This window comes from Athene noctua, chromosome 4 (genome assembly GCF_965140245.1).
Source record: "Athene noctua chromosome 4, bAthNoc1.hap1.1, whole genome shotgun sequence".
Lineage (NCBI taxonomy): Eukaryota > Metazoa > Chordata > Aves > Strigiformes > Strigidae > Athene > Athene noctua.
This window is the reverse complement of record NC_134040.1, coordinates 14062275-14088787: the sequence shown is the minus strand read 5'-3', so window position 1 is coordinate 14088787 and position 26513 is coordinate 14062275. Positions and strand designations below refer to the sequence as shown.

Sequence of the window (26513 nt, the reverse complement as noted above, 5' to 3'; positions counted from 1 at the left end):
CTCGTGGTGTCTAACTCCTACCCAATAAAGATTCAACAGTTTATGCATATAAAAGCAAGACAAAAATGTACTGAGAATATTTTATACAACCACTGATCTTTTTTTTTTCTCTCTCTCTTTCAGCATCAAAAGAGACAACGGGGAGCTAAACTGCTATAGGGCAAGTGTCCCCCACTGGCCTGGTCCCCTTGTTATCTACACTTGGGCTGACAGGTGGAGTATGCTAGGGAGTTTCCTTCCCATGGAAACTAGTGCGTTTGGGAAAGGGAAGACATATTGATACATACCTGGATTTTAACCTGCAGTGGAGTCAAGGTACAACCAGAACTTCCACTGTATAGTCTTAGTTTCCCCTTAATTTAAGGTTTAAATTCAATCTTTAAAATAATAATAATAATAATATAAATAAAATCAGTCTCACCTCATGTCCCTACTTCTATTAGCAAATCCCAATGGAGAGAGGAAAAAAGAAAGAAAAATAAAGAGAGAAAAAGATTTGCAGAAAGTGACTTCTCCCTACTATTTTATACTAGCCTTATTTATATCAAACTCCATGCAATTATACATATATATGCACATAAATATTTTAGACATATTTATATGTAAATGAAAACATTATTCTGTGGTTCACCATTATCCTGACTGATAGGATAAGAAGCACAGACTGGGGAAAGACAATATTCCTAGCTAAATGTAATAGGCCAAGATTTCTGAAATATTCCGTTTTCTGCCCCAGTCCTTCCTGTTTTCTCTTTATTCCCACAAAAAAGCTATTGCAAGAAAGATGGACTTAAATCAATGCTATCAGCTGCCTGACCTGTTGAGAATATGGTTGTATGAACAGGTGGGAGTTTCTTGGTTTAATCAGGCTTTAAAAGAAAGGTCTGCACTTTAGAAATCCTTCATGCATTATCTGGCTTTAATTAGGAGCTTTAATATCCATCAGCTTAAGGGCTAAATGAAAAGGCTGTTATTAAGAAGATATTAGTGATTTTACAAATCAGAATTCCTACCCAAAAAATATAAATAGGAATTATTAAGGACTACAGAAAATTTAATCATGGGCAACTTGGTTTTGTTCCGGCTCATACAAATATCAGCATGGAACAGGAGTTACCACGAGCTGAACATCAGATCATATAAAAGCTTTACATAGCATAAGATAAGCAATAGATGGGGAGTGGTAGGCTTCCAGAGCAATCTCTCTGGCATTTTCTGCAAATGTTTCATATCCAGGAGATCCTAGAGTGGCATCATTTACTTTAAAGACACAGTTTTTTTACCTATCTAGTTTCCAGTGACTTTCAGGCCTTCTCCAGCAGACCAGTTCTCAAAGACGGATGTTCCTTCTGACTACTGATTCTACCATGTTTCTAAAATGTAACTGGCAACTGACTTTATCTTTTGAACTTGCATAATGAATTATTGGTAGTTAAGTGAGACTGCATGCACAGGTGAGTGGAGACAAAAATGCAGGGCAAATGATTATTATTTTTTTAAATTAGTGTTATTTTCCTGAAAAATAAGAGGAATAGAAGTAGACTAATGCAAGAACTGCACTGACTAAAAAGAACTTTCTTAAAATACACATGATCTGTCATTGTAGGTGTTCTGTTTCTTTTCATCTGAACATAAAACCTGATATTATATTCCCTATTTATGACCTCTGCTACCAGAGAAGCGCCAAATAGATAACAAATAGATAAAGCATGAGTGCAGGACAATTATTAGGTTTTTTTGATTACATAGAACTGCTTGTTCAGTGTTGGAAGAAAGTAATGGAATTTTTTTTTTTTTTTTTTTTTACACTTGTCATAGGAGAATGGATATTCCTTCCAATGTTTTTTGATTTTCAAATTTGAATTCCTCCTCCAAAGGGTATACAAACTACTTTACAGTGCATTTGTAGACTCAGGTACACAGTGCGTTTTCTTTTAAAGTTCATCTTTCACACAGCCTTTAAAAGCACTATCACCATTTCAGATTACTACTTCCATGTATTGCATTTATATTCTAAGTAATATTTCTGTTAGAACTAGAGAGAAAAGAGATGACTACTGCCAAATTGAGATATTTTGACTTCAGTACTGGGAGTTTAGGTCTAGAAAAATAGAACTGGGCACATATAGCCTGAATAGGTTAATAGACACTTGTCTGATGTGAACTATTGATCCTAGCAAATAGTTTTCTGTTTTAAACAAGTTCTTTGTAAGTGAAAGAGTCTGAATGGGAAGCAGGCTCAGTAAGCGTCCGTCGGTAGGAAGCACACTGTTGTCCAGCTTCCTTTCAAGTGTCCTGATCATCCAGTCAAGTACAGATAATGCCATTTGACTCGGGTCCATGGATGACAAACAGCAGCTCATCGGTGATTCAATACAAGTCAACTTTTCATATATATTCTGTAAGCACATCGCTATTGATCATCCTCAATTTCAAAAAAGAAACAAATCATTTACATCTTATGGGGCAATATTAATTATTCTGTATGAGTCATTCATCAGGCTCAGACTCCCAAAGGACCTCAGCTTGGCAGGACACCAATATACAAACCATCTGGCCTACCACTGTACATCCTGAAGCTGTTTTCTATAAATGACTGTTTGAAGAACCTGAAGGACCTTGTTTGATAGTGCAATGAATCATCTAATCTTCTTGTACATCAATTAGTGCATAATTATTTAGCATAATTTGACTATCACTTCTCATTTGCCTATTCAATAGTGGGAAAAAAAGGAGTTGGACATAAGTTTAAAAAAGAAAACTGATCCACCTTTTCTAATGCTGTTGCATGCAGCACTCCAAATGGATTGCTGTTAAATTACCAGCATTCCTCCACTGTGGTGTCTAAAATCTTGCATTTTGACTTAAGGGAAATGAAAAGCAGCTGAAACAGCTGCCCAAAAGACAACCGTGGTATCTGCACACATTTAAACCACGATTTCTAGGAGTAGGAAGAATGGATGTCTTAAAAAATTAAAAACACAAGGGGCTACAAGAATTTGACTGAAATCTGTGATTTGTGAAGCAAAGCTACAAAGTGCCAGTACAGAATTCATTAGCATGAGAAATTGCTTGAGTCCATTTTGCATTACAGTCCTTCCACACAGGTAATATGCTTGCAAGTGTCTGTTTCCCCATCTACACCTGTGTGTGTCTGCAGCCCTTGAAATTATTAATTCCAGCAGGAGTAAGAATGGGGCCAAATAACCTAATTAGCTTAAAATGAAGCCTGATATTTTAAAATAAATCACACTTGTCTTTGATAGAAAGGGACTGCACTGTGAAAGGCTTTAACTTCATGGTAAGTTACTACAGACCCAATCACAAAGTAGATAGCTACACTAGGATAACAAAGACTGATATTATTATCTCAGGGTATTATTTTTAATACTCTTATTATTAGAGCACATTATGATCTGACTTCCAGCCTTAACTTCTAGGCCCTGTATTTTTCTGTGAAAAAGATAAAGCTCAAAAAAAGTTCTTACAAGTGCTAATTCTTAAAACATCATTTTATCAATATGAAAGTTGCCATGTCAAATATTTCCAGTGTTTTTCCACATCAAAATATCTTAAGAAGGCAGCTGGTGGCTGGGTATCAGGTATATCTATCTTCAGAAGTGCTGGCCAGACATTAGGTAAAAGAGAAAGACAGATGAAAGCAGAAACCCAGGTTTTGGAACCTCACTGGTGTCTCCTCTGCTTAAGACAGCACTCCAAAACATCACTTCAGGGGCTATTATTCCCCTTGGCATCTGGTGTGTATTTTCTAAAGATATGTTGGATGAACACCAATTCAGTTACTGTTGTAAGCAATTGCACTGCTACCTTAATGAGCAAATGAAAATGGGTTTCCCACAATAAAGTGTGAGTGTGTGCATTACTATTTCTTCAAAACCAGTCATTCTGTTTCTGGCTTCCAAAAAGCAGCATCAGAGTAGTAACATACTATGAACAAACGAGTAATCAGTAGAGGCAGAGGAAAAGCACATATTACTGTCTGTTAAAAATGCCCTTTTCTAATAAAAGTGATTAAAAATAAAGATAGCTGGGACATGTGAATAATGGCGGTTTTCCCAAAGTATTAACTCTGGTTAGTCAGTAAAAATCAATGTTTTAGGGAATATACAACCATGCTCAGTTAAACTTCCCAGAGTCAGCCGGTGATAGTGCACAGCAGCACCTGAACAGACACACTCTCTTCTTCCCTCTCATAACCAGCCTTCATCAAAGGTTTATGCAGCCCAGACCACAACTATTTCTGAGCCAGACTATGAGGAAGAACTGTCACATCTCTGCTAGCGCAGGTGGCCTGGCAAACATCCACTTGTCCCTTTTATAGGTGTTGGGGTTTGGCAGCACAGGGTACAGTCCGAATCATCCATCCCTTCAATGCAGATGTTACTGTACTCGTGATGCCCAAGTGGTTACCTAAAGAAAGTGGTTGGGAACATGTCCAGTAAAACTACTCAAGTTAAGCTGCAATTTGTTACTTAAAAGTAACAATTGAAGGATGCTGTTTTACAGATACTACCACCTACAGGAGTATGCTGCTATGTCATCTTAAAAAAAAAAAAATCCCAAGACACTAAAGAAACACTAACAGCAAAACTACCTCCCAATTTCTGTAAAATGGGTTTCTAGGAAGTTCACGACATCACATTGCCTTAGATCCCAGAGGGAACAGTCGTGCAAAGCAGGTATTCTTTCAGAACTTGCCACTGCACACTGAAGAAATGAGTTATACCTAAAAGTAAGAGCGATTTAATAGATTGTGTTTCACTGTCTCAGTTAAAAGAAAAGCAAATCACAAACAAGAAGTGAAAAGAAAATGGGGAGACAGCTCAGCTACTGAAAAATCCAGTGACCTCAAACGCTCTAAGAAGTTTTGATCATAAAAAGTATCACAGCTCTTTTTCATGTAATTTTTCCAGTTATCTCAAACTAGTTGCTAGGCCATGCTAACCAGTAAAAATCTTTGTTTTTAAAAATGATTAGTACTTTTATAGCAATGGGAAGATCTCATTGCTATGATCATTTACCTTGTTTTATTTCTGCAGGTTTTATTCTTTCCCATGCAGCTGATTTCTCCCCACAGGATTTTGACCTTTATTACTTGCTGACAACATGTCTGACAAATAGCTTTTTGCTGTGGTAGCTGAGGTTGAGCCATCTGTTTTTTCTCTAGAGAGCCATGCCTTATTCATAATGGCATTTTTCTGTTTCACTCCCTGGGGAATAGCACCTGCATGCTGATTTCCTATATGACCCCAGAATGCATCATCACATTTCAACAACCGACCCCTCCCCTTCGTGGCCCAGAAAGCACTATGCTCTGGAGGTGCCTGTGCATCCTTCACCCTTGACAGCAGAGGCCAGGGAGTTTCCTTGTGGATCATGGGTAGGTTGCAGTCAGCCTTTGGATTTGAGTTGGAGAAGACAACTGAGGGCATCTGAGCAGGAAAGAAGAAAAGAAAACATAACTTTGGATGTCCCAGTGTGCTTCTGTATGTTATATGGAAAGAGGCCACTCTGTGCCTTGTGGCTGATTTCAGCTGTAGCTTCCCATATAATTGTACAGTAGGCCTGTGTCATGCTCTCACTGGGATTTAATTAGAGCTCATGTGGTGTACATAAAAAAATAATCCCTGAGTTTACAAAGATCAGGTCAATCAAATAGTTACTTGCATTCTGTTCTCCATAATAATTTTCTTTTATGACAATATTTTCATTGATCCTTTTTATGTGACTGTGATAGAGAAAATGACCAGGAAACTGGATCTGAACTGTCACATATATCCCCTGGACTAAATAACATGTTGTCAGAATTCTGAGTCACTATTTCTCTGTATAATAAATTTCTTAACTAAAAGGAGACTTCAATATCTTGCATGATTTTTTCAACTATTAATGTCAAAATGAAAAACTATGCTTTTACTTGTTTTATTACATTTATTTGTAGATTAGAGTAATATTGGTAACTACTGCAGTTAACTGGCTCAAGTAATTGCATACTTGAATTTCATTTCCACACAATTTTGAAGAGGTTATGTTGTCTCAGAGAGGGTGACATCTCCTGCATCTTTAGTTTAGCAGCAGACTGTCACAAATGCAATTGCAATTGATCAGTTCTGTTCTTAACAGGATTCCTGCAGTTAATGGAAATTACTATAATGAGCTTCAGGGCATAGGAATAATTGGATCACTAAAAAAAAAAAAAAAAAAAGAATTGGAGGGAAAAAAGGTAGGACAAGATCAACATAACAACTTTTTTTTTTTTTAAACATACAAAAATTTTCAAAGATGATCTTACCAGAGAGTACACCATGATGAAAACAAAACCTTTTAATTATTTTTACAAGCTCCAAGCCATTCCTAAACAATGAGGAAGAAAATGCATAATGAAAAACATTAAGCATTTATCATCCTCAGCTTGGTTAAACTAACAATCAGCTGTGCATCTCTGGAAGCAATCATTCAAATATCTATAGTACATATAAAATGACTGCCAAGAATAATAGATATGACTAAACTAAAAAATATGAGAAAATTTTTACTGACCTGGCAATTTTTGCAATAGTTTTGTCTTAGTTCTGAATGCAAGGATATGATCTTCTCTGGGCTTGTTAATTTTATAGGAGAGCCAGCATACACCTCTGGAGTGATGGCAGGACTGTGGATGCTATCCATCTCTTCCTGAGAGTTTGCAGGTATTGACCCAGTCATCCCATTCACTTTGACATATGTCTTATGATCCTCTGGTTGTCCAGTGGCCTGTGAAATGTCTGTGGAAGAAGGCAGCATCTGCAAGAGAAAATCTAACTTTAAGAAATGCAAGCTAGATGAAGTCTTCCAACAGTTTATTTTGGATTAGTGGAAGCCACTTGGATGAATTCGTTACAATAACTGTTCACAGAAATTAAATGTAAATAAGCTACATCTACCAAAATAAGAAAAATATAATATACCAATTATTTTAAATGTGAAGAATTCCTGCATCTGTCTAAAAAGGAATCCTGTATTCATCAACTCTCAGAATCACAGAATCATTCAGGTTGGAAAAGACCCTTGGTATCATCAAGTCCAACCATCAGTCCTACTCTACACAGTTCTCCCCTACACATTTCCCCCAGCATCTCCTCTAAACGACCCTTAACTTAAACACATCCAGGGATGGTGACTCCACCACCTCCCTGGGCAGCCTATTCCACTGCCTGACCACTCTTTCTGTGAAAAATTTTTCCCTAATGTGCAGTCTGAACCTCCCCTGTTGGACTTTAAAGCCATTTCCTCTTGTTCTGTCACTAATTCCCTGTGAGAAGAGACCAGCACCAACCTCTCTACAATGTCCTTCCAGGTAGCTGTAGAGAGTGATGAGGTCTCCCCTCAGCCTTCTCTTCCTCAAACTGAGCAGACCCGGCTCTGATTACGAGTTATTACCTCATTGTCATTAGTCCTCTTGCAAAAGCTCCAGAAAGGCAAATACTATAAATATGCCAGGTCAGGAATGGTTACTGAGTATAAAACACATTTTACTTAAAGAAATATATTAGGTTTGCTCTCTACATCTTTAATGAGCATTATCTACCTCACCTGCGTGTAGATAGATATCCTAGCATCAGAGGCACAGATCAGTTGGAAAGTGAAAGCTATACGTTTGGACATTTCCCTGTAAAATCAGAAGCTAAAGGTGGTGTCAGAAGTCCTTGGTTTCTAACCAAGGTTATGAGTGAAGTATCTCTCCCCAGCACTCATGAAAAATGCTGCCTGGCTGAAAGTGATGGAGGGTTACAAAGGGCAGCCCTGAAATGTTTTGAGGCATGAAGAGATTGGATTTAAAATTATTTGATGAGAATTTCCTCACTACAGGAAACACAGTTAGAGATATCTCTGGTGATAGATGAGAGTCAGCAGGAGCAGAATAAGTTCTGGAGCTCAGTGACCCATGCAAAGGCAAATCACCATCCTCGTAGTCAGGAGAGCTGGTAATGCTATCAGAAAAAAAATACAGCACCAAATCAAAGCTGTGACACTGGCACATTTAATTTCTAGAAAAAATAACCTCCTTGTAAGGTCTTTCCTTTCCTTCAACTGTTCAACCCAGAAACTCTTTTGCCTCTTGGGATTACCAAATCCTGCTGCAGCCAAAGTACTGAAACTCAGTAGAAAGTTGGTTTAATGCAAACCCTAATGAGTGAAGCTCTTACTACACTGATGAAGTTTTCACAGTATGATCTGCACTATATTTGAAAGTTGGTATGATTCTCTCAAAAAAGATCATCTTCAGTGTTTCATAAGATTCTGTGAAACACTAAAACACTAAAGATCATATTTTCTATAGCACTATGGATGTAGCTAAGCAAAAATCCTGCATTTTATCTCAATGTCCAGACATTAATTTCTTTTTTTTTTTTTTTCACACAATATTGATTCTGTATTCCTTTTATATTTTTTGCTTTCCTCTCAAGTTTCCACAAATTACCCCACCTAGGAAGAAATTAAAATATTGTGATATTCCACCAAACTTGAATAAGTGTAAACTTGCATAATGACAAGTTCTAGAAAGGATTGACATTAAAGTAAAACCCATCATCTTTCCCCAACATTACAAAAATAAAAAGACAGTGGTGTCAGAGAGAAGAATAAATCATTTTAATTCATCTAATTAAAATTAAATCATTTAATTCTAAAAAAAAGGAAGGTTAGTTTCTAAAGGTTTCTTATTTTAATCATGGCTGTTACTCTACTTGCATTTACTATTCTAGTCAAACGCACACTCCTGCCCATGAATTAGAGCAAAAACCACTGCTGAAATATCTATATTATGTATGCAGCCAGGAAACAGATCTCAATCTTTGTCAACCAAACCCAATTTTACTTTAAAATGGCATTAACCTTGAGTAGCATCTCCTCGGCCATCACAAATTCTTGAGACACTGTACAAACATCCGTTTACATAATTAACACCTTTATCAGTTATTTCACTGGAAAGGCCAGGATGCCCTTAATTGTTTTAAATCTGTATTTTATACCCTTCAGTATTTTTATTAACCTTTCTGAAGGTCAAAAATAACATATCTCTCAGCAATGGATTTTACTCTTTTAAAAAATTGCTAAATAATAATCACCATCGCTTCACCCCTTTGGAATTCCAGTTATTCAAGTCACATTTTCTGTAATGTCAGAAAAAGATGCCTCTTCCTGCAAAACACTTTGTCTTGAAAGGTCCCTTGGTTTTGATCAGCATTGTCCCCAAAAGACTGAAAGTCCAAATTTAAATTGATTCTCCCTTCTGAGGGTGAGACTCATCTGACCAAAACATATCTCCTCCTGGCCCCCTTCACAAAAAATGGAGCCCAACTTCTATAACTCTTCTCACTTTATCTAAAGCAGATACATAAAATGGGCAGGATACCTCCTTGTAAGTACCTCTTTCTCTCCACTAACTATGAAAAGAAATAGATAAACTACTATGGATGTGATTGTCTGAAACACTGACATCAAACATGAAATGTGTCTCACCCTCAGTGCCAGAAAAGCTTCTGATCTCACCAGCCATGCACAAATCATTTTAAGGAGACCATCAGAGACTGTTATTTCAAGTCTGTTTCCTTCAAATATGATTCACAGGAAAGCAGTAAGTGGTTTCTTGCAAAGAAATGAGTAGAAATAGTGGAAAAAAAAAAAAAAAAAAAGCAGCATTGTTCTACTGAAAAGTATCTCAGAAAAAATTCCCTGATACAAATGAGGATTAAGCTACACTGTTGTGCACATTTATTCCCTATTCTGTAAAACAAATAATTCACTAAACTGGGCACATTGTTTGCCTGGAGCTTTCCATCCATATGGGTTAAGATGACTCCATGAAAAGCATCAAAAGCACTACCATTTATCCCTATATTCCTTGCACAAATTCCCTCTCAGCTCTGAGAAATGAGGGCAAATAGCCACAGAGGTTTCAGATCCACTATGGAAAGAATAGATAAAAAATATCATCAAGACAAAGCTTTCCAGTGGAAGAGAAATGGAAGTGAATGAGTACAGCAGCATTGTCCATTACAGCCATCAGTTCTGGACAGAGGCTGTTGGCTCAGTCATTTGAGGGAAAGAACTGAACATACTCCTGTTTCTCCACACACACCCTAAAAGAGAGAGAAAAGGCCGCAAATTACAGCACAGGTGCTCTGTCTGGGATGAGCCCATCTGAAAGGCAAGCCAAGCTCACTTGCTCCTCTGTGTGGTTCTCTAATAAAAGCAGCATGGGCACAGCCTCATGTTCAAGCTCGTCAAACTGGGGAAAGATGTTTCTTAAACTGCAAGTAGGCACCTAAAAATCAGAAAAAAATGGAGCCTCCTCTTTCACATTTCCTATTAGTTATCTGAAGCATCTTCTCTTGCTTTGCACTGTTACCAACCCAAGTAAAGCAGCTTTTGTAAAGCCCAGTCCTTTTGTCGGCTGTTTAGTGAGCATGAATATCTAACATCAGTTGATGAATGGTGTGGTTGTGTACTTCCCACTGGGAAAGGCAGAAAAACAACTGTTAATAATGTCCATTAATTAATTCTACAGCAGCAAGAAAAGAAAGATGAGGCTAAGGCCTCTACAATTGAAGAAAATCAGCATTAAAAGAAGATGATTAAAATGGGACACAACAAAAGGCCAAAAATGGCCACATATTCTGTCTCCGATACTGGGCATGTGAATCCCAGCTATGGCACTGTGCCGAGTGCCATGCGCACCCACTGGAGGCGGCCCTTGTCCCTGCAATGTATCCTCTTTAGATACATACTTTTCATTTTCCAAACACAAAATAAGACAGGTTTTAGTTATTTCAGTTGCCCAAATTTATTATCATTCCATTACAAGGAGCTCCAGTGGTTTATCACTTCAAGTCTTTTAAAAGGATAATATACCACAAAAGTTTAAGAAATTAACTTCTTCATGCCTCAAAAAATTTCAAGTCCATGTTAGACATACATTGTCATTCCTATGGCTCCCCAAAAGGCTATTTTTTTCAAAATGGAAAGGCAGTTTTTCTTCATCATTCTGCACACAATTTTTGCTTTCAGTACAGCCACAGAGCTGTTTTCTCTGGCTGAAAAAGAATAAACCCCACTCTGTGCAGTCGTATGTTTATTATGATTAAAAAACCTAAAATTAAATTAAATTCCACTGAAATACTCAAACTAAATTACATATAAAGAGCTTCATGGTGTACAGTTTTATGGTGAGGGAAAGTAATTAAAAATCTAGTGCTCTTTACAGGGACTTGAAAAGAATATTAAGTGAAGGAAAATTGACTTTCTTTTCTGAACATATTGCTCGAGTGTCTATCAGGCCTCGGTGAAATGTACATTGCTGGAACAAAATCATGTGATACTACATGATTCAAGCAAATTTTATTTCTCACTCAAAAACCTTTGAATGTAACACTGGGCTGTTAAATTAATCAAGAATGACAAAACACAAATGCATGCTGCTCTGCTAAACTGAACTGATTTGAAGTCTTGAGTTAGTGCAAATCAGCAAAAGAAAGCAACTGTGACAACAGTGATTTATCGAGTCTGAGAACAGTCTTGAACACTGAAAGTGAAGTCGGAAGAGAAGCTCCAAAGATGATTGGTTTTCCATCACACTGCCTTTGTGTTTTAGTATTTTAATTGGGATGAGTGTTAGGAAGAAAATACTTCTGGCAAACAGAAGAGAATGACCAACCATCCATTGCATCCTGAATGAGCAAAGAATTGAAGTTCTTTTTTTTTTATAAGCATGAGTAACTTGTTGATGCCCATAAGCCCTCCACTGAAGCTGGAGCTTCCTAGCACACAGCTAGGGCAGATCTAGCCAATCTACATGTAATTCCATGTAGAGATGAAAAAAATATGTTCTTAAAAGAATTTTAAAATATATTTTCTTCTGAGAACCAGACACAAAGTTTTTTACTGAACTACAAAAGACCAGGCACTGAGCTGAATAAAGAGTTCCTTTTTCTTCAAAGGTCTCTGGATCAGCCCTTCATGCATCACTGCAAACTTTCAGCTGAAATTCATCAGTAAGCCAAAGCAGGCAGGTCTGCTGCCAGTGTGTGACAGGCTTCCATTTGTCACTGGGTCCAGAAATGAATAAAGCTAATTGCAAATTCTTAATTTAAGAAGGAAAAACAACAATAACAACAAAAGCATCAATCCACCAGATTTTCTCTAGAAGTGTTCAAATGTTAAGAATGATTTAGAAGTGAAAATCTGAGGGGAAGGAAGGGAATGAGCTTTCAAGGTAGTTTTATTTAAGTAAAAGCTGGGAATAACCCTTGAATCTTAGATGTGAATTTCAGTGAGAATAAGAGTTGACATGCAAAAAATGATTCCTCAAAGATGAAAAGTCAGCTCAGTTTAACATATGTCTACAGAATTCAGTACAGCATTTTTAAAAAGAAAGAAATGTATCACATGAATATGAAATGGTCTTTTATTGTAACTATTATTTATTAAATTAGAAGCAGTGTCACTTGGACATTTCCTCACTGAAATGTTTTCTTGAAAAACTGATCCATAGAAACCTAAATTTTTCATAGGAACATACGTAACAGATCTGTCTTGGCAGGAAAGGTTTCCCCTGTTACACATGGAATTGTACTTATCACAGACTAGAATGGTCCAAAGCTCAGTGTCAAGGTGCCCAGCAAGAGCTATCCTGTTCTCTGCATGATCAAAAACACCAGCCTTGAATCCCAGTGTGCCTGAACCTAAGTCAGACCTCAGAGCACTATGGTGCGGGATACTATGGGAAGGGGTTTGTGCTCCACTTGGTATGAATAGCTAAATATCTGTTGAAGCAGTGGATTGAATGTGGGGCTCCTACATTGCAAAATAACTCACTGGGCATCAAAATATAGATTCAATCTAATTATCTCCTGCTGGAGCTGCTAAGTTTTGTGATAATTAGACAATGAGGGAGACACTGTGAGTGTGCAGAGTATTTTGATATTTATCGTACTTTACACTAATGCTCATTTATCACAGCAATGTCTGAGAAAATGTCTGAGGGTAGTGAAGTATTATCTCCCTTTTGACAGATGATTACTAACTACTGTCACATAAAACATTAATTCTCAGTGTGAGCTTGGGTGAGGCAATGGTGGACTCAGACTTGACATACTCAAAGGAGACATAGCCAGACAGAGAACCCTGACCTGTCCTGCAACCAGGAATCAATCTACCCTTTCCTTAACATTCAGTTAAATTACTGCTTGCCACAGAAACAAGTATGACTGAGTGATAGCTTGTAAGCCTTAATAACACAGGAAGAATAAGCTTCAGAGTGATACAGAATACCACTTTGTGTGTAAAAATGCAAAATAATCAGAAAAATAATGCTGGAGATTTCCTATACTATATGACCATTCTAGGGATTTTTACTTCTCTCCATGAAAAACAGATGTCAGTGTCACCAAAAAAAGTAATTTTTATGTACTCATTTTGCAGTGCATTGTGTTAGCCAAAGTACAAAACATAGTATGAACCTAGGTTCTGTGTCCTGCCGTGGTAGGCAGCCACTTTCCCAACGTGTTACAAATGTGTAACACAAAATATTTTTTTTCCCATTTTAGCCAGCAAGATTCTACTTGAGTATACTTGCCACAAACATCACTAAGTATTGTTTGGGGTTTTTTTACAGCCTTTGTTTAAAATAATATGAGAGAGAAAATCAAAGGGAAAAAAAGAGCTTGTTTGAAGGTCACTGAAGTACTGCAAGGGAATATCTGTTTCTCCAGGTTGTCAGATTCAGATTTCTGTCCTTAAGAATGTCTTCAAGTAGATGCTACTACAAAAATATGAAGTATACTCCTAGCATCCAAGCTATTAATGATAATGTTGAACAAAACCAGGTGTGAAGCAGAATGTATCCCATGAGAACCACTTTCATCTTGCCAGCAAAACACAAGTGACTCCTTTTTGAATATGAATGTCCACTGAGTTGACTGAAATCTTAAAATTATTCACTGTAGACCTTTTTTTTTCTGATTTCTTCAAAAATCTGAGACAATGCATTGTGCAGGAAGAAAATGCAAAATTCATATTTAAAGAGAAATTGATTATGTGCTGCATTATCCAGTAGGACACTGTGTCAAAAATATCAGGGAGGGGGTTTTTTGCATGGAGCCCTGACATACTTTGTGATAAGGTCCAGAATATTCAAACCCTGACCAAAAAAACAGCAGTAAAACAGTCAACTCCACTGACTTGTCTGAAGCAATATTTATATTAAGTGCTGAAATACATTTTATAACTACACATTGAATCTTACTGAAAATCCTAAAAAATTAAATCACTGACATTACAGTAGTGGAAATGGGAAGATCCTACAAGGAAGTACAAACACTTACCTCTTGATCACACATTGGTGTAAAAGCGACTGCGTACTCTGCCAGGGCCATATCATTCACCAAGTTTTTCACCTCTTCATCAAACGCAGAGTTAACAATTCCTCGCCTGTGAAATTCTCCATGCATCCTTGTAATGAAGCTGTTCCTTTCCTGGCACTTTCGCGTGAGGCAAGCCAGTTTAGCCTATGTGGCATGAACACATATACATTGATTTCACTCCCTGTTGAGACTGCAAGATCATATTTTGTGTCTGATCTGTAATTTCACGTTTTGACCCAAAGTTCTAGACTGCATTCTTATATTTCTAGGCCATTAGGTGTCTGCACCTCGCAGCAACAATACGTGCACAAATAAACTGGAAAGAGACATTCTCTTTCCATGTGCGTGGCCCCCCCTTTTGACAGGCTGAAGAGTACCCATAGTAATGGGCCCTTGCCCGAAGTCCAGTAGCAAAAATCTAAGTCAGGGGCAGCTGCAGAATGCAGGCACATGCATGGAAGCGGGTAAGCAAAGGGATACACCTTTGTGTAGTTCCTGCATCAGCTTTCAGGGAAATACCTTCAGAGGAGCCAGTGTCAACTTCTCTTCAGACCTTCTCTTCTGAAGTTCTTTTCCCTGAAAGGTTGAAAAACATTCCACATAAATTTATTCAAGAGTCATTTTGAAATACTGTAGCAGTTTTATGATATTTGTTTTAGACCTGACTTCCAAGGTGTACACTTCGCATGTCTGTATGTCTGTGAGCCTGTATCACGGATCGGCCTTGGCACACAAGCTCTACTCTGCTATCATTAACGTTGGTCTTATGTATTACTAAGGGATTCTGGATGTTTTTAGATAGAGCCCTATATCAGTTGAGGTTATTTCATTAAAGCAGTATCACATTAAAGACTGGTATTCTTCATTATGCACTCATGTTCCCATTTACTCTGTGAATCTTCCAAAATACACTTTTGGGAAAAGTTTTTCCTTTTTTTTAATCTATATTATATTGTAGAATGAGAGAAATGAGGAGGGATTTTGTGCATGTGTATTCCACAGTTCTGGAAAGTGAACATCAACAACTTTCTACTCTGACACAATCGATGCATGTCCTCTATTACGTGGTGAGCCACGGTGAGCTAGATGATCTAGTCTGTACCTTATGATTAAAATGTTTATTATTCATGGGAAACCTGATTTCTGATGATGCAAAAAACCCACAAATAATATCCTGGCAGGCAAAATCCTTTTCTATTATGAATCAATACAGTATTATTTGTCAATAAAGTACAGATTCCTTTGCATTCATTTTGCTTGACAATTTACACTTCTATAAAGTCTACAGTAAATATATTATATGCATCAGAAGACTCCTTTTATGAGAACTCAGTTATGATTAAAGAGGTCACATGGTCCTCAACTAATAAATTGTGGTCTTGGGAAGAAACAGAGTAGATAGGACGGGAGAGACATGTCTTTACATTGCACCAGCACCACAGGAACAAAGATAAAGCTGGCAGTAGGTCTCTGCACTGGTGACATTCAATTCTTGATGAGGCATGGAGCAAAACATATTGGTAATGCAAGAGAACAAATAGGAGTTGCCCATTTATATGGATAGCACGTCTCACTCCTTTCTCACCTACCATCTGATATGCACCATCCATCACTACAGACACCAGACACTACAAAACAATTTCATTTCACCACCACTATTCTGCTAAGAGGCATCCTAATCAATGCCTGAGAGAAGCCACTAACCCTCTGTACAGGACTGGTTTAAAGCAAATCCCAGCACTTGACAAGGATAGGAAAAAAAGCCCAGCAAAACCAAAAGCAACAAACAAAAAAACCCAAACCCAAAAGTGTAGGACAGGAGAATTTACCATAGAGGAAGTAGGATGAAACTTGAACCCCATAGGGAGAATAAAATCAGCTCTTGTATTTCAGAGGGAAGACAGAGGAGAAGTATGTTCACCCATTGTATCAGGGTATGAAGAATACTATTGAGAAAATGCCATTTACTAGTTGCTTCAGAGTATGATGGGCAATTCCAATTTGGCTCACATTTTAAGTATAATCCCTTTTTGAAAGATGGTTTCCAAAGAAATAGGAAACAAAATCTAAGGGAAAATTAGTCCTAGCAGGAATTTGTTTCCACCTGAGTTCAGTAGTTGTAGTCACGCTGACAGCAGTAGCTTTGCTGTCACACAGTAAGGTGGTAGCTTTGCAAATGTTAACATCTGTACCTGCTCGTTTGCCAGGTGAAGTATAATGCACAAGTATAAAACTGCTCATGTTAAGTACACTTGTGTATACATGGGGGTTCTCACCAGCATAACTATGTCAGTTAATAAAAATACAAACCACACAGCTAACTGAAAATGCATTAAGGAAACTCTTAATGTGTAACCCCAGCAGCTGGATCAAAAAAAGTTAGAAAAAAACTCTATCAAAATTCTATCACTAGCTCACTGTTTCATAATCTGATAAAGTGCAAGAGAGTTGGGAATGTTAAAAATCCTGACAATTTAAGCCAAGAAGATGGCTCTGTAAAAAATTTCAGCACTGCTTTGCTTGCATTACACTACTGGGATTATAGAAGAAACTGGTGACAACATATTATAGTCTATCATCTGTCCATAATGCTGAACACCCAGGCAGTTTACATCTTTTCCTTATTTCTCTGAAGTCAGGGGTACCTTTATATGCCTGGAAACCATTTAATTATCCTCAGACTCATTCCCAGGAAAGAATACTCTTTTGGTTCTGTTATCTGAAAAGAAAGAGGTAGAATCTGAAGTCTAAGTTCACATTTGTCCACCCACTTAAGCACACAGAAAACAGCTTTATTATACCTTTTCACATAGCTGAGCCTGAAGGAGTTCCACTTCATTCTGCAAGTCATGAAACTGATTTTGCAATGCAGCCTGGTCCCTGAGCTGGGCTTTCAAGGTCAGCACTTGCTGCTGTAATCTCTTATTTGCTATTTTAGTCTCCTCTGTTTCCTGGGCATCTTTCACAGTGCACACAGGCTAGATAGCAAATATACAGATTTTCAAATTAGATATATAAAATAATGAAAATATTTTCAATCATATTTCAGAGCACAGAACTTCTCACTCAATATACGTACCTACCTTGTATGAAAAAAAAAATTTAGCGAATATAAACCATACGACTTCAAACCTTCATAAACATATTAGCACTAATATCTTGCACTAATCTTAAAACTGTGAGCAAGGAGTTCTTGATCCCCTGTGAGAGCAGGTGTAGGATTGAGATTTGGGATTTCACAGTGCTCCTTCAGGGTAAGTACTGCATTATAATAATTTCATATTTGGGGAAACTGGGGCACAGACAGCTTAAGTGACCAACCTATGGTCACACAGTGAGTAAGAATAGAACTCAAAAGTCCCCAGTTTCCTTATCCAACTGCTGTATAATATACACCTTATTTTTCTACATATATTTATCTCAGAGAGAAAATTCTATTCTCTCAGTTAGATTTTTGTTTTGGGAGATAATAAAACTAATCAGATTTTAACTATAAATTTCAAAAATATTTATAAAGAAAATATTTCTTACATTAAAATGTAGCAATAGTGGTACAGAACAAGTGGAAGGAGAAGCTTCTGCATTTAACTCCTCCCCCACTCTCTGACTTTTTTTTTTTTTTTCAATTTCAGGCACTTAGCTTGAAAGGATTAGTGAGAGCTTTAGATTGATGGTCAGCATCATAAGGTCAGCTCCTAGAAGTGACACTGTCAGATTAAACATATGGATTAAGAATGCGGAAAAAACCAAGGGTGAAGAAAGTCTTGTGAAAAACATTTATGCTATTGTGAACATATTAAAAAACATTAAGTTGATACACACAGCTGCTCAAGATTTCTGATAACATGCTATATAAACAAGTTTAAAAGATTAAACATCTCAGTTTAAAAAGATTAAACTAAAAATTCTAGTCAGACCTATGATATACTGCAGTAAAACCATATAACCTTCTGACAAAACACTCAGGAAGGTGCTTTGATTTTAATGGTTACCAAAATGGATACAACCTAGAGAAGACCTAATATTCAGCTATGATACACAACAACACAGTTAAACTTTCCCTTGCTTTCTGACAGCCTTTCCAACTTCAACGCCCTTGGTGACTACAATATACTGAAGGCACTGTTTCATAGAAAACAGCAAACTGAAGTGATAAATCGCAGCACTCTGCCTGCAAAACATCATTGCAACACAGGTAAAACCAGAAATATGACGTTCTTCTTCACAGAGCAAGTCCTTTATGCAGAACATTCAAGCAAGTTGTGTCATGCTTTGTACTAAACATTCTGGCTCCCTCTTGCGTTAAGAGAAAGAACAATAGCAACTGTTGGACACCAAGACTGAGTAGACAAGGATTACAGTGACAAAAATCTGAGGATGAGTTTGAGACATGGTATTTTCCTCATCTTCTTCTTTCCCCCACAAAAAGTATGTTAAATAAAAAAAAAAAAAAAAAGAAACACTCCCTAATTGAAGATGCTTAATGGAAGAAGAGGTGGAGAAATAAAAAAATTGCTTGTAGGTTAAAGGCAAAGAGAAGTTTCCTCTTTCCTTTTGCATTTTGCTGACCTGACAGCAGTTTTCTGCAATTTCAGAGCAGAAGTGAGGCATGTAAGGTTTATTTATGATCCCTCTGTCAGATGTCCCAGTTAACAGTGACTATAGGTTATGTAGTCAAGCTCCAGAAGGGTGAAGAACCCAGCAGCTGGGACTGGGAAATAACTAAAGAGAATTATTCAAATACAGTCACTACCTTTGTTAAACTATACCTATGCTATTTTCTATCTGTACTATTTGCTTATTTGTGCCAATAAAATCAATATCCTTTGGTTAAGACACAATGAACTTGAGTCATGCACATAATTAGTTGCGCCATCAAACAGTGTAAGTAAAGGATAAACCCAGTTCTGTGATGTACATGAACTGCATCTTTGACACTGTGTATTCAACAATTTGACATTAAGCCTACAGCAAGTAATTAAATCAGATGAAGAAGTTAGATACAAATCAAACAACATCACAATATTGCACATATAGTATTGATTAATAAATGCTAACATGAAAAGTTAGTTATTGGAGGGATTTAAAAGTGGGCCTTTTTTCAAAAGAAAGGCTGACCTGCACTTTTTCCAATGTAAAAATATTCTGTCAAGGTTGATGAATTTTACTCCCATGTGTCATAGAAATAATTAACATCCTAATTCAGTGACCAATAAAATAAGCAATAATTGACCCAGACTGTCCCCAAACAAAAGGGTTAAAGTTCCATTTGCCAGAAAACGGCCCCAAAAGCTTGTGTTAGCTTAAACAAAGCACCATGATACACTTCTATTTATTTTCAAAAAATTTGGGAGTTTCTTCTTATTATTTGAAATAGATTTCATTGTTTTAGGATGTTACATGCCAATACATCATAATGATATGAAAAATTTGTCCTTTATTTCAATTAACAGTCAGAATTCAGTTGTCTAAACATCAGCACATAGTGTCACTGAGGGTGTACAAGCTAATATGAAATAACCACACGGGACTTGCAGGTGGCCAACTACACCCTCAGCCAGGATGTCCTAAGGCATTTAAATGGAATAGACAGTGACATTTAGGCAACTGAACTGAGCCAAGAATCCTTACAATTTCCAGAATTTGTTTTTATTTTCTTCCAAAGCCATGTCTATCTAACCTGTTCAAACTGAATTTGCAAATACTGTAGGTTGCTACAAAATTGCTTTTCCAACTGATAAAAGTCGCCTATTTCTTCTTTGCAGTTTTCCTGTTAAGGAGCACAGAAATAATTTCAGGGCTAGCTGAAAAATCTTTATGAAAGCTACTTCCAGCAGATTAACCAATAATTAAAAATCTTTCCATAAACCACTTCATTTTGGTGGAAAACATAAAAACTTTATCAAGACACAGAACCACCTGAAAATTCAAAAAGCTTTCATTTACAGCAAAACCAGAATTTCTACGATATAAATACATTCCAATGCGACCTTCTCTCCCGCATGTGATAGAACAATTTCCTGGATTTTGGGGATGCACATTTGGGCCTCATGTGTCCATTACAGACTTTGACTCCCCATTAATCCACACCACCTCCTTGCGTGGAAGTTGCTCTACAAAGCACCCAGCATCACAGCTTCATTTTGCCTGTCCAAATCTAGTCATCGGGGCTAGAAGGCAGAAAGGCCAAATATTGGGAACACTGGAGACTCCTCCAACACCTTTCATTAAGGCCACCTAAAATTCCATGCCCCAGAAAATGTCTCTGGCTAAAGAGAGCAGGTGAAGGGCCCTCCTAAAAAAATTGAGTGTCTATACTGCCCATGCAGAGCCCAGACTTTGGACTGTCCTACAGACAGGTGGTCTACCTTGCATAATATCTGCTCACTTTCAAGTTTATAGCTCCCAGGTTCTCTATACTCCCTTCAAATCTATTGCCAATAACAACAGTGGGTGTCTGCATCCAAAACTCTCTCTCAGAGAATATGCTTTCCTCCATTCCACTTACATACAGACCATTAATTTGCAGTGCTGCTTTCCAAGCATTTTGTCCCCAGCCTCTTGTTTAAGATGGTCTAGTTCTGAGAAAGCCTGTGTCAAACGAGTTTTCATTTCTTCGTATCTTGTTTCAGCAAAGCCAAGCTCTCTGTACCACTTCTGAGCCTAACAGGAAGAATAAAAAAGTCAAACTACTGAGTATAATTGGTCTAGCAGTGGTATAATTTCTCAATACCAGTTTACGATCATGGACTTGAGACTTATGTCTACATCACAAGATTTATATTGTTGCAAATTGATTAAAATAAATGGAATTACACAATAAACTACTATCTTCTTATAAGAAATTAGTAAGACTCTTAAAGTAAATCCTACAGAAACATATCTAACTAGAGCTATGCAAAAAAAATAGATTCATTTTAAATTGATTTTTGAATTTGAAAGTACCTTGAATATTCTGAATAAAGCTAAAAAAAAGCAGTGGTGAATGCACTCACAGTTTCAGAGATTATGTCTTTGAAAGTCCTCAGAGCAAATGGAAAGTAAATTTTTATCAGCTAGGTGGAAAAAAATGTTCCTGAGAAATGTCAAAAATGAAAAATGAAAAGGAGGAAAAAAAAAACCCTCCACATGTTCACCTTTATATTTTTTCTGAGCTGCATTTTCTCTACTTATACTGTAGTTTTGGAAAAAAACACATTCATTTACATTCACAAAGGCACAACACTGAAAGCTTCCTCAGTTGGTATTAAAACTGCAAATTTACTTTACACAGGCACAGAACTAGCCAGCCAAACAAGTCTCCATGTAGGTGGTGTTGGACTTTGTGTTTACTACATAGATGTCAAGAAAAGGGGCAGTGTGCATGCTTTGCACCACCACTGAATATAACAAGATCCCTTGACGGTGTCAGATTTTACATCATATTGCCTCTCATTCAAAACCTACTTTGAATTTAAGATTGCCATAATCCTCAGTGCTTCTTACAGCCTTCTACTCCTCCTTATTCCTAGTGAGGAGGAGGAAAGCAGCATGGCCAGAGATGGCCACAGCAGATAGTTTGTTCTGTGTTAAGCTTAATAAAGCACTCAGCTTCTATCAAAGTGTGCTGGAGGAATGTAGCATCACTTGAAGTTCTGGCCAATCATGAATGACTGTGAATTCATCACTTAACTCAAAGATTTAAGAGGTACATTTTGGTTCTGCAGATCAGAGACTTCCCTGTTTAATAAAAGAGTTAAATCCTGGCAGAAAGAACAGCCATGTAACAAAACAAAAAATAAAAAAAATTTCCTCCTCAGAATTACATCAGAATAGGAGGTTACCTCTTTTTTCGATTTTTCTAATTCCTTTTGCTGTATTTTGAGTTCCTCTTTCGCCTTTTTGACTTGTTCTTTCATCACACTGTAGCTTTCAAACATGGTGCCCTGGATATACAACGAAAAGATGTGACTCCTCTCGCCCATATGAAACAGCACACAGGTTTTTACAGAACAATACATGGTTTCCTTCCAAATTACTAAAAACATTTGCATAAAATCAAGATATTAGAGGTAAATCTTTCCCTGTTAATTATTCTCAACTGAAGTAATAATTCTGCTTTTACAAGAACATAGTAATCTCCATAGAAATTCACTGTGGTATAAGATTCATGACTACAGAGGAAAACCATGGACAAGAAATCCACTATACATAAAGATACTGTCTTTAAGCATGTGTTTCATAAAAATCAAAACAGTAAAAAAATAGACCCCATCAGAATAAAAGTTAGTAAGCGAACACGTGCATAATTTCCAATAAGACATGATTGTTTCACAACCCTGAACCATTATAACAGAAGTTTGTGAAAATTAATTTGCTCTACCAGAAGCTTTTAATCTTGCAATAAGATAAATAATTTTTAAAATGCCTGTACAATGCAGTATTTTAAGTATTATTTTTAACTTTGTAGCTTGCTATATCAGTTTAAAATTCTCTAATACAACATTAAGAAAAAAATTCTCTGGTATTTTGCCTTTTATTTCAATGTTAGCACTTCAGACCTCCAGCACATGGGAGGTTAAAACATTTTATATATTACAAAGTTAATTTAGCTTTGTCCTCCAAATGACATTTATATGTCTTCCTTTCTTTAGAAGATCCTGCTTGGTAACATTCCTCACTGTTATTATTTACCTCTTTTCCAGGGTAATAGTTTGAGGGGTCTATAACTGGAAATTCTTCTTCAGTCTGAGTTACGCGACATGTTGTTTCAACTTTATTTGACTTAAGACCACATTGTTGACTTTCTTCTTTTAGTTCTACTATCTTTTCCTTTGTTCCTAAACTTTTATCTTTTCTCAGCTCTTCATAGGTGAAACCCAAAGATGACATTAATTCTTTCAATTTGTTATTTTCTAAAATAAAGTGTGCATTTGCTTTCCGAAATTCATCAAGCTGGTCTGAAGTTTCTTTCTCAATTCTGTCTACTTCTCTTTTTAGTACACATTTTTCCTCCTGTAAATCAGAAATAGTCTTATAACAGCTGGTTTTGCACTCTTGAAGTTCTGAAACCAAGGTCCTGCATTTGTCTTGTTCACACTTTACTTCTGCCAAACATCCCAATAAAATTTCTTTTTCACTTTCTAAAAGAGATATTCTTTGTAAATTTCCCTCTCTCTCTTGTATTAATTCATTATATTTTGTTAAATAGTTCTCTTTGTCTTGTAATAATTCAGCTACTTCTTTTAAGCATCTGCTTCTTTCTTCTTTCAGGTCAGAAAGCAGCTGAAAATACCTCATTTTCCTTCCAATCAGGGATAAAACACTCCCGGGAAGATTATTTGATGCAATTGTCAATGAGTCTTTTTTAGAATTCTTATTTTTCTCTTTAACACATAAAAGGTTCTTAGAGAAGGTTTCAACAAAAAATGTTTCTGGGCTCATCATGTTTTCTTCTGGTAAGTTATTATAACATCCAGCAGCAACTTCTTTCTCATTAAATAAGTTTTGAAATGAAACAATATTAGCTTCTTCTGCCACTAAAATGTATTGAAAATATGCATCCATCTCCTCTTCCAGTGCACACATCTGAGCATATCTCTCATTCTCCTGTTGTAATATACAGACTTTCTTTGAGTAATTTTCATTCTCTTGCATGAGTAGAAATATCCTCTGAGAACACATAGCCACCACTTTTTCTAGTACATATATTTTCATATTATGTTCATTACCAGCTTCCAGTGGTGACAGATGACAGAAACACTCATAAAAATTGCTCTGTGGCAGGAACAGTTTGCTTAAGCACACAGTCCTCTCCTGCACAGAAGACAGTATGTTTAGTAGATACCTGTCTTCCTCTGACCAAAAAAATTTCTGAGAGTATACATATTGCATGTTTTCAACAGCTATTTTTTGACATGAGAAATTCTCATTTGTTTCACATAGTTTCAGGGTCTGGTCTTTCTTAACTTTCAGGCCAATATTTCTGGAAGGGTTTGTTTGATGAGTTTGTTTCTGAGGTTGTTCTCCTTTCTCCTCCATTTTGATTATGTCTTCTCCATTATACACCCTATTCACATCAGGGATGCAGATTTCTGAGAGGTTTCTTTGTTTCTCCATTAGTTCAGGGGTCCCTTCAAAATGTTTCTTTAAGTCTTTAAAATCAACAGATAAATTTTGGACATCCTGTGGGCCACCTAGGCTGTCTTTGGCTTCCATTCCTTGCTTCCCAGGCCTAATCAGTTCAGTCTTAAATAAAACTTTAGAACTTCCCTCAGCAACACAGGTCACCTGTTGTGGTTGGACTTTCTCATTCTCAATTTCTTCTCCTTTAGCTCTCCCTCTGATGACTTTTTTGTGATACATTCCATCATCAATACCTCTATCCAGACATTTATTTTCACTTATGATTTGTGGCAGAATATTATTTTCATAATGTTTTTCCATGTTGTATTTTTCTAGAGATGATGTGAAAATTTCAGTTACACGGCAAGGTATCTTTCCATGAAGAAGTGCAGAAGCTTTGCCAGAAGATCCTCCTTTTGCAACAAGGCAGAGGCCATCAGAGCAAAGGTTGGTATTTGCCTCAGTGAAATCCAAATTCCTCATTTTTTTCACAGTGGTGACAATTGATATGTGGTAGCTTTCAGGTTCTAGCATGGTAAGTTGGAGTTTCTTCCTTGTAAATTCTTCAACCACAGAAACAGGGAACACCTTTGCTGGTAGATTTATAGCTTGTTCTTTCAAGAGAGAAAAGTTTTCTTCATCTTTGTTTTCCTTACTTTTCTCATCATTCTCAGAGTAAGGGGGAAGCAGTTTTGCTGCACAATAACTTGGGGTACATCTGAACAAAGTGAAACTATCTTCTAGAGTACCTGCCCTCTTTGTTCCAAGGGTGATCTGGTAATAGCAAAAGATATAAGCTAATATATCTAATATAAGCTAAGATATATCATTCTATGTTGCTAACAATAATTTATTTTTCACTTCATCTATAAAATACTTTATTACAGACACATGAGAAAAGCATATTTCCATATAAAGAGTTTTCAAATTATTTAAAGATTTGCAATGAGAGTAATGATACAAATAAGGTACAACTAAGACAATAATCTTCTTAGTGCACACCTGTATTCATCTTGAATAACATCCTTAGTAGCTATGATTTAAAGCTACTTTAATATTCATCTTTAAATACACCCACCCTTCATTTATCTTGAAGTTCACAGACTTGCTGTGCAGAAAGATAGTTAAGAATAGCAGTAACTTTTCTTCTTACCTGCTCAATCTCAGCTAGACCAGCAACTTTTGCAAAGGCAAGGGAATTGTATTCCAAAACTGGTAGAAGCTCTGGTAGCTCCTCCATCTGCTCTAGCCCATCACAGCTACATCCTGGTGTTTCTGTTATGGTAAAGCACTCCCACATATTTACATGAAAAACAAACCCAGAATTATCTAACAACTTTTGAACAGAAAAGTATTTTAGTGAAAGTATACTCAAAACTACCTTCTGTACCAGAAGCATATCTCACCAATGATGCAGAGATAAGCATGACTTTAAATAAGAAAGCAAGCTTTACAAGAAAACACAAATATTAAGCTCTGAAATATGTTATATTTGGAGTCCTCCCCAGTTCTGAAAGCATTTAAAATGGAAAATACATCTCACTATAGTGGGTAGATGAAAACTTACGGGTTAAATTTATGGGTTAGAATTATTCAGAGCGGGTCTGCTTTTGTATATACTGAAATTTGCTATAAAATTTCCAATCATTTACATTGGAAGAATTTACCTGATACAATTTGCCAAGCCCAGAGCTTTCACATTGTTTGATCTGAAAAGCAAATCTGACTGCTACACAGCATTCCCAAACACTATACTTCAGCCAGGACATGGGAAGTATCCCCTAATTCTTCATTTCTGTAGCTTCTTGAAAGTTCTAGGATTTCTTGAGAAAGCTCATGTTCTAGTATCACACTGGCAAATAGTTATTGCTTCACCTTCCCAAAATACAGTTTTCAGATTAGGAGGTTTTTAGAAGGTCTTATACCCTCTAAGTCATGCATACCCACATGAATGAAATCATCTTCACTTTTATTGCACAGAAATGA

The 26513-nt window shown here is 36.8% G+C and overlaps 1 protein-coding gene across 7 annotated transcripts in view; it reads right to left on the bottom strand.

Moving 5' to 3' along the window:
• C4H4orf50 (chromosome 4 C4orf50 homolog) overlaps positions 1-26513 on the bottom strand; it is an 81624-nt gene that overhangs the window by 40565 nt on the left and 14546 nt on the right. For 4 of the 7 annotated variants that reach the window (XR_012633530.1, XR_012633531.1, XR_012633529.1 and 1 more), the window contains 9 exons: positions 25681-25802; positions 23097-25301; positions 22247-22348; positions 20940-21086; positions 17225-17401; positions 14943-14999; positions 14385-14567; positions 6562-6804; positions 5043-5453 (listed from right to left, as the gene is read on the bottom strand). Coding sequence is in view for 3 of the 7 variants with exons in the window: in XM_074904493.1 (XP_074760594.1) it covers positions 5064-5453; positions 6562-6804; positions 14385-14567; positions 14943-14999; positions 17225-17401; positions 20940-21086; positions 22247-22348; positions 23097-25301; positions 25681-25802 (3626 nt within the window). In the remaining 4 variants the exon portion in view is untranslated. Of the gene's footprint in view, positions 1-493; positions 5454-6561; positions 6805-14384; positions 14568-14942; positions 15000-17224; positions 17402-20939; positions 21087-22246; positions 22349-23096; positions 25302-25680; positions 25803-26513 lie in introns of those variants that run through there. The other 3 variants (XM_074904492.1, XM_074904491.1, XR_012633532.1) reach the window with 3 other exon arrangements.